General features: G+C 22.9%; 1 protein-coding gene and 1 further gene across 5 annotated transcripts in view; one reads left to right on the top strand and one right to left on the bottom strand.

The window, feature by feature from the left end:
• The window catches only part of Bma-lin-10, a gene marked incomplete at both ends in the record, with an annotated part of 31,902 nt that overhangs the window by 1,942 nt on the left and 13,445 nt on the right, over positions 1-16,515 (top strand). For all 4 annotated transcript variants that reach the window (XM_043079932.1, XM_043079929.1, XM_043079931.1 and 1 more), the window contains 5 exons: positions 11,243-11,613; positions 13,278-13,376; positions 14,937-15,072; positions 15,632-15,696; positions 15,785-16,135. In XM_043079932.1, the coding sequence (XP_042935866.1) occupies positions 11,243-11,613; positions 13,278-13,376; positions 14,937-15,072; positions 15,632-15,696; positions 15,785-16,135 (1,022 nt within the window). The remainder of the gene's footprint in view (positions 1-11,242; positions 11,614-13,277; positions 13,377-14,936; positions 15,073-15,631; positions 15,697-15,784; positions 16,136-16,515) is intronic.
• Positions 6,540-6,620, bottom strand: Bm15934. Its single transcript, XR_006228040.1, has one exon. The product of XR_006228040.1 is annotated as a pre-microRNA Bm15934 (primary transcript).

Raw genomic sequence — 16,515 nt, 5'->3', positions numbered from 1 at the left:
TAATTATTTTACTTCTTTTTGTTGTTGTTGTTGTTATCAACAAATCTACTCGATTTCATTTTTTTTTTCGTTTTTTTCTGGAAGAAACTCATAAAATGTAAATACATTTTATGAGTTTTCAATTAGCGCCAATTTTTATATTTATTAATTAATATTAATTAATTAATGCTTGAATTTTCAATTTTATGCATGCTCTTTTCTTCCATCTAACAATAGTAATTGGCAAAAAAATACTTTTTTTTATGTAATTTATGTTCATGATATATTTTTGTATTTTATATTTTTCAAGCATATAATATATAAAAAATATACTTCATATATTAGTAAAGGAATTACTTAGTATATGAATTTAAATTAATATGTTTGTATGCAAATTTATATCTATAGTAATAGATAAATTTTTATAAAATAAGTAATATATCAAAATTTTATTTAGCAATAAAAAAGAAGAAATGATAAATGAAAGAGTTTATCCAAACTTTTTTTTTTAAAATGCTTTTACATGTTTATTTATTTATTTTTTTGAAAAGTGATTTAACATGTTTATTTCGTATTACATAAGTTTCTTACATTACATCACACGTAAGTGTTTATCACGTAAGTTATACGTTCGCAAATGTGTAAATAAGTAATTTATTAAAATTTCATTCAGCAATAAAAAAGAAGAAATGATGAAAGAAAGAATTTATTCAAACTTTTTTTTTTAAATGATTTAACATGTTTATTTCGTCTTACATAAGTTTCTTATATTACATCACACGTAAGTGTTTATCACGTAAGTTATACGTTCGTAGATGTGTATTAATGCAAGGAATGATTAACTCAATTTTTATGTGTAAAATTGATAAAATTATGTTAGGCCGTTACTAATTAATTAACCTAATTCTGTAATTGTATATAAATGTTGTGCAAATATTGTAAACATTAAAATTGAAAATTACTTTACAATGATTTAAAATTTATTTACATTAATTGAAATGAATTTGTGCATTTGCTAAATGAGAATGCTATAAAGATGCATTATTAGTGGTTTTCCTTAATTTTAATTCACTAAAATATCAACTGAGAATTAAAATTTTTAATCGTTTATAATTAATAATGCAATAAAGTAATTCGTAAAATTATTGATCATTTCGATGTTACTTTATTAGCATTTTATTTTGTTTATTTATTAAGTAACAAATATATTTTATTGAATTTTTTCTTTTTTTTTTGCATACGAAAAAAAAAAAAATGTGTACCTACCCTTCTCTCTCTCTCTCTCTCTCCCTCTCTCTCTCTCTCTCTCTCTCTTTCCCTCTGTATTGATATATTTTTTAAGTAAAAAAAGAAAAGACAATGTATTTTTTTGCGATAAATAATTCAAATTAAATTAACAATTTTTAGCTATAACAAAAAAAAAAAATCCAAAATAAAGTATTAATGGATATATATATATATATATATATATATATATATATATAAGAGAGGGAAAATAGAGAGAGAGAGGGGAAGAGAAAGAAAGAAAGAGAGAGAGAGAGAGGATATAAGTGTGTGTCTGTGTTTTTTGATGAAAGAAATTGTGAGAAAAGAAAAGAAAAGAAGAGCATTTCTGGAGTCTATTGTTTAACTAAAGGCCTAAAGTTTTTCATCACTCCAAAAGGCCCATTATCGTTCAGGCCTGAATCCCAAGTGCTTCTTTCTCGTTATCATAAGTGATATCCATACACTTCCATAAATCATTTTCAACTTTCTTTTTTTCTCCTTTTCTTCCTTTCATTCCTATTTTTCCAGTCTTTCCCAGCACTCTTCAATCAGTTAATTCATCATGTTTGCATATTTTCACATTTCTACATTTCATTTATTTATTTTCCCTCTGATCTTTACAGTATTATTATTATTGCTATTACTATTATTGCTAATATTATTATTATCATCATTATTATCATTATTACTATTATTATTGTTATTGTTGTTGTCTTACTATCCTTGTTTTTTTTTTGTTTTCCGTAACGCATTCTTGTCTTCCGTTTATTATTTTTTTTTTTTATTAGATTTTTTGAATGGATAATTTATTTGATTATATTCCTAAGAGATTTCCACATATATATATGTGTAATTTTGTATGTCAACAAATTATTGAGCTAATAATAGGATAATTAATAAATTAATAATGGGATAATTTAAAAAAAAAAATGCAATAACACTATTGTAGTAGTAAATAGCTTTGTTAATAAATGAAAAGATTAAGCTTATAAATTTAATTTAAATAATTAGCTTTAGCATTGTTATGAATTATTATTTGTTGTGTTTAAGATAAAATCTATTAGCGTTATAATTAATTAAGTAAAGCTTCATGAAATGAATAACTTTATTCATACATAATTTTAATTAAATATGAGATAAGTCAATAAATTGTTACAAATATTAGTGTAAATATTTAACATCAAAATATTTAATAAATATTAGAAATATATAAAACTCCATGAAATGAGGGAAAGAAAGTGATAAAAATTCAAAAAAAAAATATTCCTTTCCGGATTCCATAAAAGTTATTGTGATGGGAAAATTTCTGCAATAATTATGAATTTGTAATATATTATTAATATTAATCTGTTAAAATTAAAAAATAAAAATTATAAAAGCTAAATGTTTTCTCATTTTTTTTTTTTTTTTTTTTTTTTTGGAAGAATTCTAAATTACGACTTTTTCCTATAGTATCAGTTTTTCTTCCATTATTTAATGATTGTATTGAAATCGTTTTTCATGCAACGCTCTAATCTAATTTTCATTTCTAATATATTTATAAATAATTTGAATTGAAATTGTTAAATGGATGGATGAATCAATGCTGAAATTAACAAAAAATTTAGAAGTTATCATTATGTTTCAATTTTTTTCCGATCTCTTTTTTCTTTTTTTTTTTTTTTTCTTGATTCTGTCAGTTGGTTGGTAATTAGTTAATTAAAGCTGATGTATCATTATGTTTTAGTTTTAATTGTTCTTAATCTTAAATTTAAAAAAAAAATTTTTTTTATGCAAATTTAACATGAAAATTTATAGTTAAGTATGAATGACAGAATGTATTTTCAAAGTTTGAATTTCAAATCTGAAATTTTGTTCACATTTTAGAAACAAAAAGATTTCTTTTTGTTTCTTCAGGTAAAATTTGATTTGTTTGCTAGGATTAAAATTTCCAATTTTTTGTTAATGCTTGATTGATTATGTCATTAAATGTCAGACACATCATTTGTCTTATTTTTTCTCTTTTTTTTTTTTTGTTTTTTTTTAATTTGAATAATTTGTAAAGTTTCATTCATAGTTTCAAATTATTTGGAATGAAATAAATTGAAGAAAAGAGCCAAAATTTTAGTATCATTTTATAAATTTCTTTTAGGCAACACTTCTTAATTAGCAAATTATTCATATTAAAAAACAGTAGTCACTAAAATTTCATGCTTTTTTTTTTTGTTTAAAAAAGATTTAAAATTTTTAAAAATAAAAAAAAAAAGAAATAGAGAGAGAGAGAGAGAAGAAAAAAAGATGTCTCCAAGGATTTCAATTTGTTACTAACATTAGCAATTTGATATGAATCTCCTTCTTATCTACTGCTGATTAATTATGCAATAAATGTAAATTATTTTTCCTTTTTCTTCAATTTTCTTAATACTTTTGAAATGTTTGATAACAATAGTTACATTAATAATATTAATGCTAATGATGATTATGATAACGATTGTGATAATGATTATGATTAGGTGATGATGATGATAATGTTATCATTTTATTTTTTGTTATCATTTCTCAAAATCTTTTCTATTATTTGGTAAAAAGAATGATGTAAGCATACATTTATTTATCTGTTCAATTGAAATCACTTCATTCATCCTCTTTCCCTATTCTTCTTTTTCATTTTTTAAATTTTACTTTTCTTATGTTTTGAATTTTAATTGGCAAAATAGGAAATATTTATTTTTTTTTTTTTGAACAAAGAAAGTAATGTGGTAATGTTGTCGAAAGCTAAATTTATAATAATAAATGTATGAAAGGAAAAGCTATAGAAATTTAAAAAAAAAAAGATACAAAAGATAAAATAATTATGAAAATGAGAATGAAACTAAGGATTCATTTAAAAAAAAAAGGTGAAAGATTTTTAGGGGAACATACTTTTAATTTAATTCATCAATTAATTTCTAACCTTTTTTTTTAAAAAAAAAAAAACATTTACGTAATTATCGTAAACAAAATAATAGAAAAATAATGGAAACTATGATAATTATTGAAATTTTTAATTCAAAACTTTCAAAATATTGTTGTTTTTAAATGTATAAACTTAAATTGTTTAGTTGTTGAAGTTTAACAATCAAAAAAAAAAAAAAAAAAAAAATTGATTGTTACTTGAAATTTTAATTACTGAAATATCATTTTTTTATTATTTACGAAAAGTTTATTTATTAATTAGTCAATATAAAATTGAAATATCGAAATGTTTTAGTAGCAGTTTATCATTTAATTATTTCCATTTGTGGATGAAATTCATCATAGAGTTTATTATCGAAAAGAATGATAATTATGAACTGAATAATATTTTGATAATTAAATTGAAAAGTTTTTTTGTTAGCTACCGTTGGCTGTCCAATATTTTTGCCAAGAAATTTGGAGCTTAAAATTGGGAAAAAAAAATTAAAAAACTAAAATCTATGTTCATTTTTATTACTGCTTGATTATATATATCAGAATTTAAAACTTGAAATTTGATCATTTTACATTTTTTGTTGGCTTGAAATTTGCAACAAACAAATTTACTATTTACTCAATAATTTAATACTAAGACAAAAAAAGGGAAAAAATTTTTGTTCTTCAGCCAGATTTAAATTTTTCGAAATTTTTAGTTTCAATAATTCCTGAAATTTTTTACGGCAACATGAAAGCATATGTTTAAAAATATTAGCCAGAAAAGTATTTATAAGAGTATAATAGTGAATTATAACTCATTTTTGCTAATTAGTAATTCGTATTTAAATAAATATTTCATTTTATTATGCACCTGTGCTAAATTACTCTTTTCGTTTAAAGTTTTATTTGGATTATTTCAATAAACTTATTATATTGGTTGTATAAATTTGGTTATATAATATAATATTTTTTAAAGCCTAATCAAAACTTTTCTTTTTCTTTCTTATTGAAATGTCAATTTTTCTATTTTAAGAATTTTGAACTAAAATTTGATTCAATTTTTTTTTTAAATCTAACTTTTTTAAATTTAAATTTTTTAAAAATCTAACAGTAGACGAAATTTGGTTCTACTTATAAAAATAAAATTGCTATTATAAAAAAAGAATAGAAATTCCGGTGAAAAATTTATCGATAGGGAAAAGAAATTTGAAAAAAAAAAACTTTAGGCTTTAAATGGAAAAGGAAAAAGACTGAAATTGTAGGAATGAATTTTGATGTCGTAAACTAGTTTTTTTTTTTTTTTTTGTTAGATGAAACTTCAAAATATTTTGTTTGAGAAATGTATTAAGAGAGAGAGAGAGGGAGAGAGAGAGAATTGCTGAAGGCAAAATGGTAGCTATCTTAAAATTAGCAATTTCTTCTTTCCTTCCTTCCTTCCTTCCTTGCTTTATTCATTCATTCTTTTTCCTTTTCCTTTTAGCAAGAGATTAGACTTCTCAAATTTCTTTCACATAAATGAAATTTCAATCTTTTCTTTCTTTCCTTTCTCTCTCTCCCTCTCTCTCTCTCCCTCTCTCTCTCTCCCTCTCTCTCTCTCTTTTATTTATCCCTTTTTCTCTTAAAATTTTTAAGAGAAATGAAATTTTTGGTAATTTTCTAAAATATTCTTTTTCCAAATCTATATTTATCATTAAATTTACAAAAAAAAATTTTTTTTTATTAAAATAAACTGTCGATATTTGCTAATTGTATATTATGTAATATAATATAGTTTAATAAATATTTAAAAATTATAATCAGCACATAAATATTTTAGTTTTTTTTTCAAAAATTTTCAAAGTATATTTAAAAAAAAAAATAGATAGATAGATAAGTATTAGTCTTTAATTTGTTTTAGTTATTTTCAATACATACAAAAAAAAAAAAAGTATCATTTATGAATTGGTCAATAAGGAAGGAATAAATGTGACCATTAGATGACAAGTGAATGATTTCTGAAATAAATTTACATTTAAATAATAGGAAATTAATGCGAGAGGAAAACAAAACAAAAAGAGATATAAAATCAAAAAAAAGTATTAAATTAGTATTCAGGAAGAGCACACATTTAAATAATGTTACATTTGTTTTCCAATTTTTTTTTTTGTTCAATTTTTTGTTTTCTTTTTTTTTCTATTGAAATCAATTTTGGTCTCATCTGTTTGAATTATTGCTATTTCCCGTTTTATTGTTAACTTTTTTTTTTTTTTTTTTTTGTTTATTTCATTTTTAGGAATATTAAAAGATGTGATTATTACATTATGATTATTTTGATTGCAAATGAATTCTTTACTGAGTGAATTGGATGTATTTCGGATTTCAATTTCTTTTTATCATTCTCTTCTCTCTCTTTCTCTCTCTCTCTCTAAAATAGCTCTTTTCGTTGTAAAATTTGAGCAAAGGGTTAAAGAGAGAGAGAGAAAAATTAAGCTAAATAAGCACAACAATTATAAAAAATTGATTTTATCACAAAAAAGCTTTTTTAATTTTTTCAGCGAAAGATAATTACTCTTTTATAATTCTGTGTTATGCTATTAATTTAATTATTTAATTAAGTTAATACGATACGTCTATACTTACATACGTACATACGTGTATACGTATATATCCGCACCTAATGTATGGTACTTGCGTTGCACGTGTATGTAGAGGATACGTGTCTGTATTCCTTTATTACTTTGTTAAATTATTTGAAAAGTATCGCTTTCTAATTTATTCTTTTATATATAATCTGAACAGGTGCTTTATAAGTTTAAGAACATATAAGTATGTATATATGTGTGTGTGTGTGTGTGTTGTGTGTGTTGTGTGTGTGTGTGTGTGTGTGTTGTGTGTGTTGTGTGTGTGTGTGTGTGTATGTATGTATGTATATATATATTCAGTCATATAATACATGAGTTATCGTGATGTACAGACTACATTCATATTTCATATCGTTGGAACACACACAAATGGGTGCACAACTGACAGACAGGTGTGCGCAATCGACACGGACACACACACACACACATATATATAAAAATATTGATGATGGATGAGTATGTACAGACAGGGCTGATATTTGAATAGGATTGAGGTGAGCGCAATTGTTGTTATTCGTTATTGCTTGTGATGGGTGATGAGGCGTTCGTGTCTTGAAGGTATCATTTATCAGTGAGATGGCTTGTTGGATGGTTTTGTAATGCATATGAAATGAGCAGAAGGAAGAAAGGAAGGAAGGAGAAAGAATGAAGGAATTCTGAGAGATAGGGGAAAGGCGGGGAGGATGTAGTAGGATTAAAAATTGAATAAAATAACAGATGGATTTAAATGAGGGAAAGGAAAAAAAAAAGAAAGAAAGAAAAAATGAGGAAAAACGAATTTATTTAAAATGCTTGGACAAAGACATACACACATATGCACATATGCGCATATGCGCATATGTATCATTTGGTTTATGTTTTCATTTTCTTTGTTTTTTTATTTTTCATTTTTAAATTTTAAGAAAGTAACTTAATTCTTTCATAACTTCTCACATTTCCTTTTTTTTTAATACTGTAAAATAGTTTTCCGTTTTCTGTTTTCCGTTTTTTTTTTTTTTCAGAATGTAATAATTATTATGAACTGATTTGATTAATGATAATGTACTTTCTTCTTTTTTTTTTTTGTTTATATTCACTTTTAATTATTTGTTTATACATAGTTTTCGCTTTTTATATTACCAATTATTTCATTTAATGAAAGAGAAAAATTTTTTCGATATTTTTTATTTTATTAGCTTCACATATTCATTTCACTCATTCTTTGATTCTTTCTTGAAAATAAATAAAATAGCATAAATTTTATCATAACAGTAAACCTTCTATTTCATTTATTTAAGTTATTAATTTTTAATTTAATTTAAACACTCTCTTTTTTTTTGTTTCATTTTAATAATTAATTTTCTCTTCAAACGGAAATTTAAATATTATCAAGTATATTATGTATATACCTGTTTATAGTGTACCTGTATAGGTGTAAGTATTAAAAGTATTTCATTTTCAGGACATTCATTTTCCTCAATTTTTTTTTTTTTTTTTTTTTTTGTTTTTGTTTTATGAATAGTTGACAAAAGACTTTAGACAGATGACACCAATGTTCTATTGATTGCACTGATAATGATCAATATTGTTAATAATTGATACGAACTATTAGTGATATCGTTTTGCTTATCTTATCGTTATCAAATAAACGAATATTGTAGTAGTTTAGAGGACAAAAAAAAAATCGTTTTTCTAAAATCATAGTTGTTTTGTTTTTTTTTTTTTGAAATGAAAAAATAAAAAGTGAATGGGAAGGAAAAAGAGGAAATGAATAGGATGAAATTAAAAAAAGAGAAAAAAATGGTTGGTGAACAATTTGAATTTCATTATTATATTCCATAATATTAAACTTAGTTTTAAGTTTTTTTTTTTGTTTTTTTGTTTGTTTCATCATTTACTTATTAAATGAGACTTTTTTTTTTAGTCCAGAAATAAGTGATTAAATATTTTTTCCATTTTCTCTTCCATCTTTTTTTTGCTTCCTTTCCTTCTTTCTTGATAAATGTTGATTAAAAAATTTCGAGAGCGCTTTTTGACATCCTTTTTGACTCCTTCACTTAATATTCTCAAGCTATTAATAGCTTATATGCTAAAATATTCGATGTATTATTTGAAGTCTTTTAAATTCTTTGTTTTTTTTCTGTCATCTTTTATTGAAAGTTTTGATTTGAGAGAAATTTATGATATCATATAGAGTAAGGAATTTTTATCAATGTGTGATATCAGTAATTGATATAGAATAAGAAATGTCTATCAGTAAAAGAGTTTATCAGTAGTTAATATAAAATACAAAAGTATTTATTGAATTTATCCAATTAATTTTGATTATAATTTTTTGGTGTAAGATATTTTTAGAAGTGGAAGTGGAATATTTGAATTTAATGATAAATAGCTTAATATAATAATGGTGGAAAAATAAATGCCATTTAAAATTTGAAAGTAAGTTACTATCAAGTAATTATAATCACAATAATTATATGTAAATCGATTGTATTATAATTTTTTTTTTTGCTGAAAATTGAACCAATATCCTCAAAAATGAAAAAATAGGATAAAATAAAATAAAAAATGATAAATAATAAAATGAAAGATGAATTTATTGAATTAATTATGATAGAAAATTGATTAAATTGAATATTTTTTGAAATAATTACATAAGGAGAAATGCAATGATTTTATAATAATTGAATATACAATCATTAACTGTAAATTAAATGAATTCAATAGCTTATCAGTAATGCTTATTTATCTATTTATATTGATAAAACATTTTGAACAAAAGAAACTCTCTGATAACAATTAGATCAGTTGAAGATAACTTACCTTTAGTGAATTTACTGAATGCAAATTGAAATATTTTTAATTTATTTTTTTGAGAGAATGAAAATATGAAATGAGAATGATAGAAGAAATGTAAATGTAAACAATGATTTTATGCATTATCTACTTTTTAAAGAATTAATAAATGTGTGAAATTCATTATTTCATCCTTTTTTTTTTCTTCCTCTTTCTTTTTCCTTTTTTTATTTTGGGTCTGAAATGAAATGAATGCTTCGATGACAAATTACTTTTTTTTTTTTTTTTAAATGATGTGAAAATCGAAATGTCTTTTCTTTTTTTTTTTTCGGTTATTTTATATATTTATTGTCTTTATAATATATATTATCGTTTATATGAAATTTTTTCTTTTTTTTTCTTTTTTTTTTTATTTTCATTCAAAAATATTTAAGAAATTTGTAAAAATTTTTTATTTTTGTTTTTTTTTTTCAACTTTTCTCAACTAATATTCATATCATTTTCCATTTTTAAAGTTTTCTTTTTTTTTTTATATTTAAATATTTTTATGATATACATACATGTATGTGTATGTGTGTGTGTGTGTGTGTGTATGTTCTTGTATGTCTGTGTCTGTGTGGATAATTTCATTTGAATTGATAGTTTCATGTTTGGACCGCTGTTGATGATTAAATTTTGTGGGTAACAAATAAATTCTTGTGAAATATAGCTAACATCGGACAGATGATACACTTGGGAGTGGACAATTCGGCTGGTAAATATTGGCTGATTTATCGGATTATATGCCATATACGGATTATATTGAAATATGTTATATGTATGTATGTATGTGTATGTGTATGTGTGTATTTGTCTGTGGGTAATTATTTTTTATGAATGTTTGAAGGAAATTTTTATATAAAAATAAATTTTTTTTTTTTTACTTTGAATTAAATGCCTTAATAACATTTAATTTAACTATTGGCAATCATTAATTATTCCATTTTATTGGTTATTTAGTATTAGCTTCCGTTCATTAATTACTGGCATTTAAAATTCTTTTTTTTTTATTTTTTTCATTTTCCCTTTTTTTTATGAAAAAAGAAAAGGGAAAATGAAAATAAGAAAAGAATGAAAAGTAAAAATTAAAAAGGAAGAAGAAAAGAGAATAGTTGAATTTTTTTTTGTCTTCTTCTTTTCATTTTTGATTAGCGACTTTTTCCTTTTTAATTTTCACAAAATATTTTTTAGAAGTTGGAATTTTTTTTTTTTTAGAGGAAAAAAAAAAGAAAAAGAAAGAATAAATTAAACATAGGAAAAGAAAAAAAAAAACATTTGAATAATTATGATAAAATAAGAATAAAAAAAAGATAAGAAAAGAGATAATTAAGGAAGAAGTGAGAAAGTAAGAAAGATCAAATGATAAAGAGAAGAGAAATGTTGAAAAGTGCAATGAAAAGAAAAAAAAAAAAAAGAATTTTTTGTTTGCTCTTTTATTTTATTGATTAATTAATTGATTAATTGATTGATTGATTTTTTTCTCTTTAATTCTTAATTTCAAAAATAATATTATAATTTTACAATAATTAATAAACATAAAATTATACTTCTTTCTTTTTTCTCTTCAATTTATAGTAAGTAAAATTTTATATTTTATTATACTATTATAATATAATGAAAATTTTAACAATCTTGACAATTTTTTTTTTCAGTAAATAATTCGATATCAATGATGCCAAATTCAATGCCATCATTTTTTGCTAATCCATTTATGACACCATTTATGCCACAACAAGCTGCTATTGTTACAACATCATTAGGTGGCAATAACGGTGTAACTGATTCTTCACAATTAACCGGTCCGGAAAATGGTGATTATCGAAGTAATCCATTGCAAACCGGTAATTATCTCATGCAAAATTTACAATGCCAAGAAATGATGCAACATTATATTCAAAGTTTAATGGTAGCTGCATCACATCTTCCTGGTAGTAATATGTCACCGGATGGTACCACTACTACTACTACTACTACCATTGCTGCTTCTACTACTACTAATACTACTACCACCACTAGTAATAAGGTTAGTTTTTGCTTCTTTTGTTTAATTTTTTCTACTCTAAAATTTCAAGAGAAATTTAAAATTGAAATCAAATTAAATTTTTTTTTTTGCAATTTCATGATTACTTTTTCGTATAATTTGAATTTTTCTTTCTTTTTTTTATATAAGAATTTAGATTCTTGTGGATGTAATTAAAATTCCATCCATTAGCATATTGTTAAGCAATAGCATTTATCATTTATGTATCATTGTAACGAACAATTTCCATTATTCATTTTTTTTTAATTTCTTCCATTTCTCTCTTCTCTTTCTCTCTCTCTCCCTCTTTTCCTCTCTCTCTCTCTGTTTCCTTTTTTTTTGTTCTAAATCTAAAATCATAAAAATGCTTTTTTTTTCCTTTTCTGCCCGTTTATCCATTAATTTGAAAAATATTACATTATGAGGAATTAATTTTTCTCTTTTTTTCCTTCCGATTATTTCTATATGAAAAAAAAAGAAAAACACAATTAGCAATAAATATTCATAAATATTTTCTATACGTATAATCTATATATATATATATATATAATTTGCGTGTGTTATACGTGTAACCTACGTATGATGTACTGTTGTTATCATATGATTGAATAAAGTATAAGAAATTATCAGTGATTAATGTTTTGATAAGAATGAAGATTTGCAATTAATTTAAATGCGTATAATTAAGTGAAAAAAAGTGAAATATTTGTTGAAAACGGAAATACATCATTAAAGCTTTTTGCGATTGAAAAAGAGAGAGAGAGAGGGAGAGAGAGAGACGCTTAAAGGATTTAAAATTAGCATTGATTAAATTACTGAAAAAAGAAGAAATTATATATGTAATAGAAGCAGTAAAAGCATAAAAAGAAGGATAAACGAAAGGCAAAAATTATTGATTAAAATAAATTTTAGAAAAAAAAATCAGTAAAATTTTGTTATTTCATTTTTTGAAAAAATTTATTGGTATAATCAATTGGTAATTTAATAGATTAATTACATATTATCATTTAATCAGTTATAGTAAGCATCTAATTCACTCAAAATAATTCCAAAAAGTCTATGCTGAATGAATGAACGAATAAGTGAGTAAAAGTTTATTTGTTTATTTACTATAAAACTCGAGAATTTCATTTGAATCGATCTCTTCATTATAATGCATTCATAATGTGTTATTTACAATTTAAAGTATATATTAGTCAATTTGATGGATTGATGGATGTTTGAACCTTAAAAATATCCTAAAGGATTTGGAATTAGTTTGAAACTGATAACATAACATTTCAAGAAAGCATTTGTGATACTTCATAATTTAGCATTATCGAATAATCATGTCGAGTCTCATATTATCTCACATGCAATCATATTCAATTTATTTTCTTTCAAATATTTAAATTGCCCTAAATCAATATTTGACTTTGACATAGCACTGTTATTTATTTAAAATTCTCTTAAATAATATTGCATTACATTCGTTTCATAGCCTAAAAATTAAAAGAACATTGTTAAATTTAATTAACTCATTGATTTTTCAATTTAATACAAATTTGAGAATCATTTGTTTGTGTATTTAGTTTCAAGTTAGAAATAATTATCAATTATCAATCATTGTATTTTAGGTATTAAATGATAATCAGGAGCAGTTATCTATTGATTCTGGTCATTTTCAGATAGATTTCTCGACTGCTTTACCAGCTTTGATTCAAAGTATGCAACAACAGCTCTATCTAAACAATTCAACCGTATCACAATATGCTAATTCTGTTCCGGTAGATTTTCCGGTTTTTGTTTTTTAAATATTCAATCAGTCTTATAGCATTATGCGGAATGCAAATAATGGATTATTTTCTTGGAATTTTTTAGAATTATAAATTCTGACAATTTTTCAATTTTTTTCTTTTTTTCTTAATAGCGCCTATAAGAATTCAATTATACAATACAAAAAAGAAAATTGGTACTGTAATACAATTTTTTATTAAATTGATAGAATTACTTAAATTTAAATGATTGTTTGATGAATTATCCTGTATTATTAGCAATTGTTAATTTTATTTTCATCACGATAAGTCTTAGTGACATGCTAAGATGATAATTTCATTGTGTCACACTTTTCTTTTTCTTTTTTTTTTTTTTTTTTTTTGTCCTGAAAAAGACAGTTAAAAATAATGAAAAATGTTATGTACATTAAATGTAAAATGAATAATTTTGTTAATTTTTAACTAAATTTTTTTTTCAAAAAAAAAAAATAAATTTTTGAAATAATTTGAATTTAAAATGAATATAATTTCCAATGTTACTTATATATATATTTTTTTTTTATCAAAAGTAGTATGCTCTTCAATTTACTATATTTTCAATGTTAGAGAAAGAAATTGAAAAGTTTAAATATGAGAGGGAGAGAGAGAGAGAGAGGGAGAGAGATGCTAATGTGTAAAAATTCCTTAATTATTTTATGTGACATTATCTATCTCATTCCCTGTCCTATTATTTTGCCCTACCCGCGGTTTTTCTTTTCCTTCCTATTCTTCCATAGTATATGGCATTCTCCATTTTTCCGATTAAAAAAACGGAATTAATGAGATAAAAAGGGGGAGAGAGAGAGAGAGAGAGAAGGAATAGAAAGAGAAAAAAACGGATGGTTATTTTATAGATGTCATCGAATGCATTGATGTTCATTAAATTTTATAAGAAAGATGGATGGATGAGCTTTTTGTCATTAGCGCTAAAATTTTAATTTTTGATCAAATGAAAATTTAACGAAAAAAAAGGGAAAAGAAAAAAAGAAAAGAGAAATGGAAGGAGAGAGAGAGAAAGAAGAGAAAAGGAAAAAGAAGTGGAAGAAAGAAAGAAAGAAAAGAATGGGGAAAAAATGCTTTGGAATTAATTTTTCCATTAAGTTTGAATTGTTTTCAAATTAATATCATATTACAATTTAGTTGTCAATTCCAATTCACATAGGATTTATGTATATTCTTTTTTTATTGCTTTAGTAGCATTTTTTTAATTGAAAGAATTATTTGAAAAAAAAAAAAAAAAAATTTAATTATATTAAAATATAAAATTAAAAAAAAAAAAAAGAAATAAAAGAAAGAAATTTTAATCTATGATTAATTTTTTTTTTTTTTTACGTTTGAGAAAAAATATCAAATTCAATGGAAATTGTTGTTTAGAATTGTTTCAAAATTGTGACAAAAAAAAAGAAAAGAAAAGAAGGAAAAATGTAATTTTATTTAATTTTATATCATTTTATCTAAAAGATTTTTTCATTTCATTTTAATTATTATTAAATAATTAAGTACTGGTAATATTAATTAATTATTTTATTTTAGGCTTCGGCAACAAATTTAGCTATAACAAATGTTGAAAAGAAAATGAATAATGTGGAAAAAGTAGATGAAAGTAAAAATTGTCCAATAAAGAATGATGAAAGCAATGAAATTCAATATCAAATGCAACAAATCAATGGTAAGAAATGTAAAAATTCTCGAATAAAAGAAACAAACAAACAAAAAATTATCAATTTTTATCAATCATTCTATCAGTGTTTTTTTTTTTTTTTTTTTATCCGAAATGATATTTTTATAAAATTTGGATATATTCTATCAGAAAGTATCTCATATTTCTTATCTTCTTCTTTTTAAAGTATTTAATGAATAAAATTGTGGTATGATCAGTGTTAGAGCAACTAGAATATCTCAAAAGAAATTTGAATTTACAATCAGTAAAGTGCAGCATATTTAACAACTAAATGAAAATTGTTGGCCATAAAATTATTTTAGTAGTGAATTTGAAGTGCATTAATTTATTAGTAATAAATTTAAAATGAATTAAATAAGTAATAAATTTAAAATGCTAATACAAGTTAGTCAGTTTTTTTATAAAAGTTTATTATAGAAATTTGAATTAAATTAGCAAATAAAGCATGCATGTATGTATAGTTTATTTTGAACATATTAATTAATTTATTTTGTAAGAAAAGGATTTAAAAAATTATCTCTAATTTTTACAAAAAATTCATTTACAGGATATAATGTTGATTTATCAGAGCAGCAAGATGGTATAACTAATGATGAGGATGAAATTAATCAGGTTTGAATTATGATTTTTTCTAAATTTGGATTTTTTTTGAAACATTTTTTTTTAAATATTTTTAAACTTTTTTTTTTCTGCTTTTCAGGAGAATGAAAATAATCTTTCAACTGATAATGCGAAGTGTTCAAATATTAAGAATGATGAACGTTTAATGAAAGAAGGAAATTCAAAAATTATCATTAAAGCAGAAGCATCCGAAACAATACCATCTAAAACTTCAACTTCATCATCATCATCATTATCTAAAAATATACCTGAATTATCATCATCATCATCAGCAACATCATCAGCATCATCATCATCATCATCATCAACTGGTAATAATGGTGCAAGCATTGTTCAAGAAGAATGTCGAACATCTGTTTTGATCAAAAAGCAAATGAATGAAATTGATAAAGAAATTAATCGACGAATACAAAATCGAAATATTAAAAAAGTACGTATTTGAATTTAAATTTTACAATGACATTTTTAAATTTGAAAAAGAAGAAAAACTGTTAATACGGAAGTGAATGTACGTAAGCATGCTTTCTCCCTTGTATCCTATCCATAATATAATTTTTTTTTTTTTAAGCAATTGATTTGTTAACAGAAAAATCAATCATATTTGATGATCAGTGTTGACATCTATCTCTTTCTCTAACCTTTCTCACCTTTGACCCTTTTGTTGAGTATATAATATCAAGCATTTCGTATGTCATATTTGATTTTTTTTCCATTCCAAAATTTTCATTTTATTCAGTAATTTTCATTTCATTGTTTGTTGATAATTTTTCATTCATCTAATTGATAGATTTACAGTCGGATTAACATTTC

Source organism: Brugia malayi, assembly GCF_000002995.4.
Source record: "Brugia malayi strain FR3 genome assembly, contig: Bm_v4_Chr3_scaffold_001, whole genome shotgun sequence".
NCBI lineage: Eukaryota > Metazoa > Nematoda > Chromadorea > Rhabditida > Onchocercidae > Brugia > Brugia malayi.
This window is presented reverse-complemented; position numbering and strand designations above follow the sequence as displayed.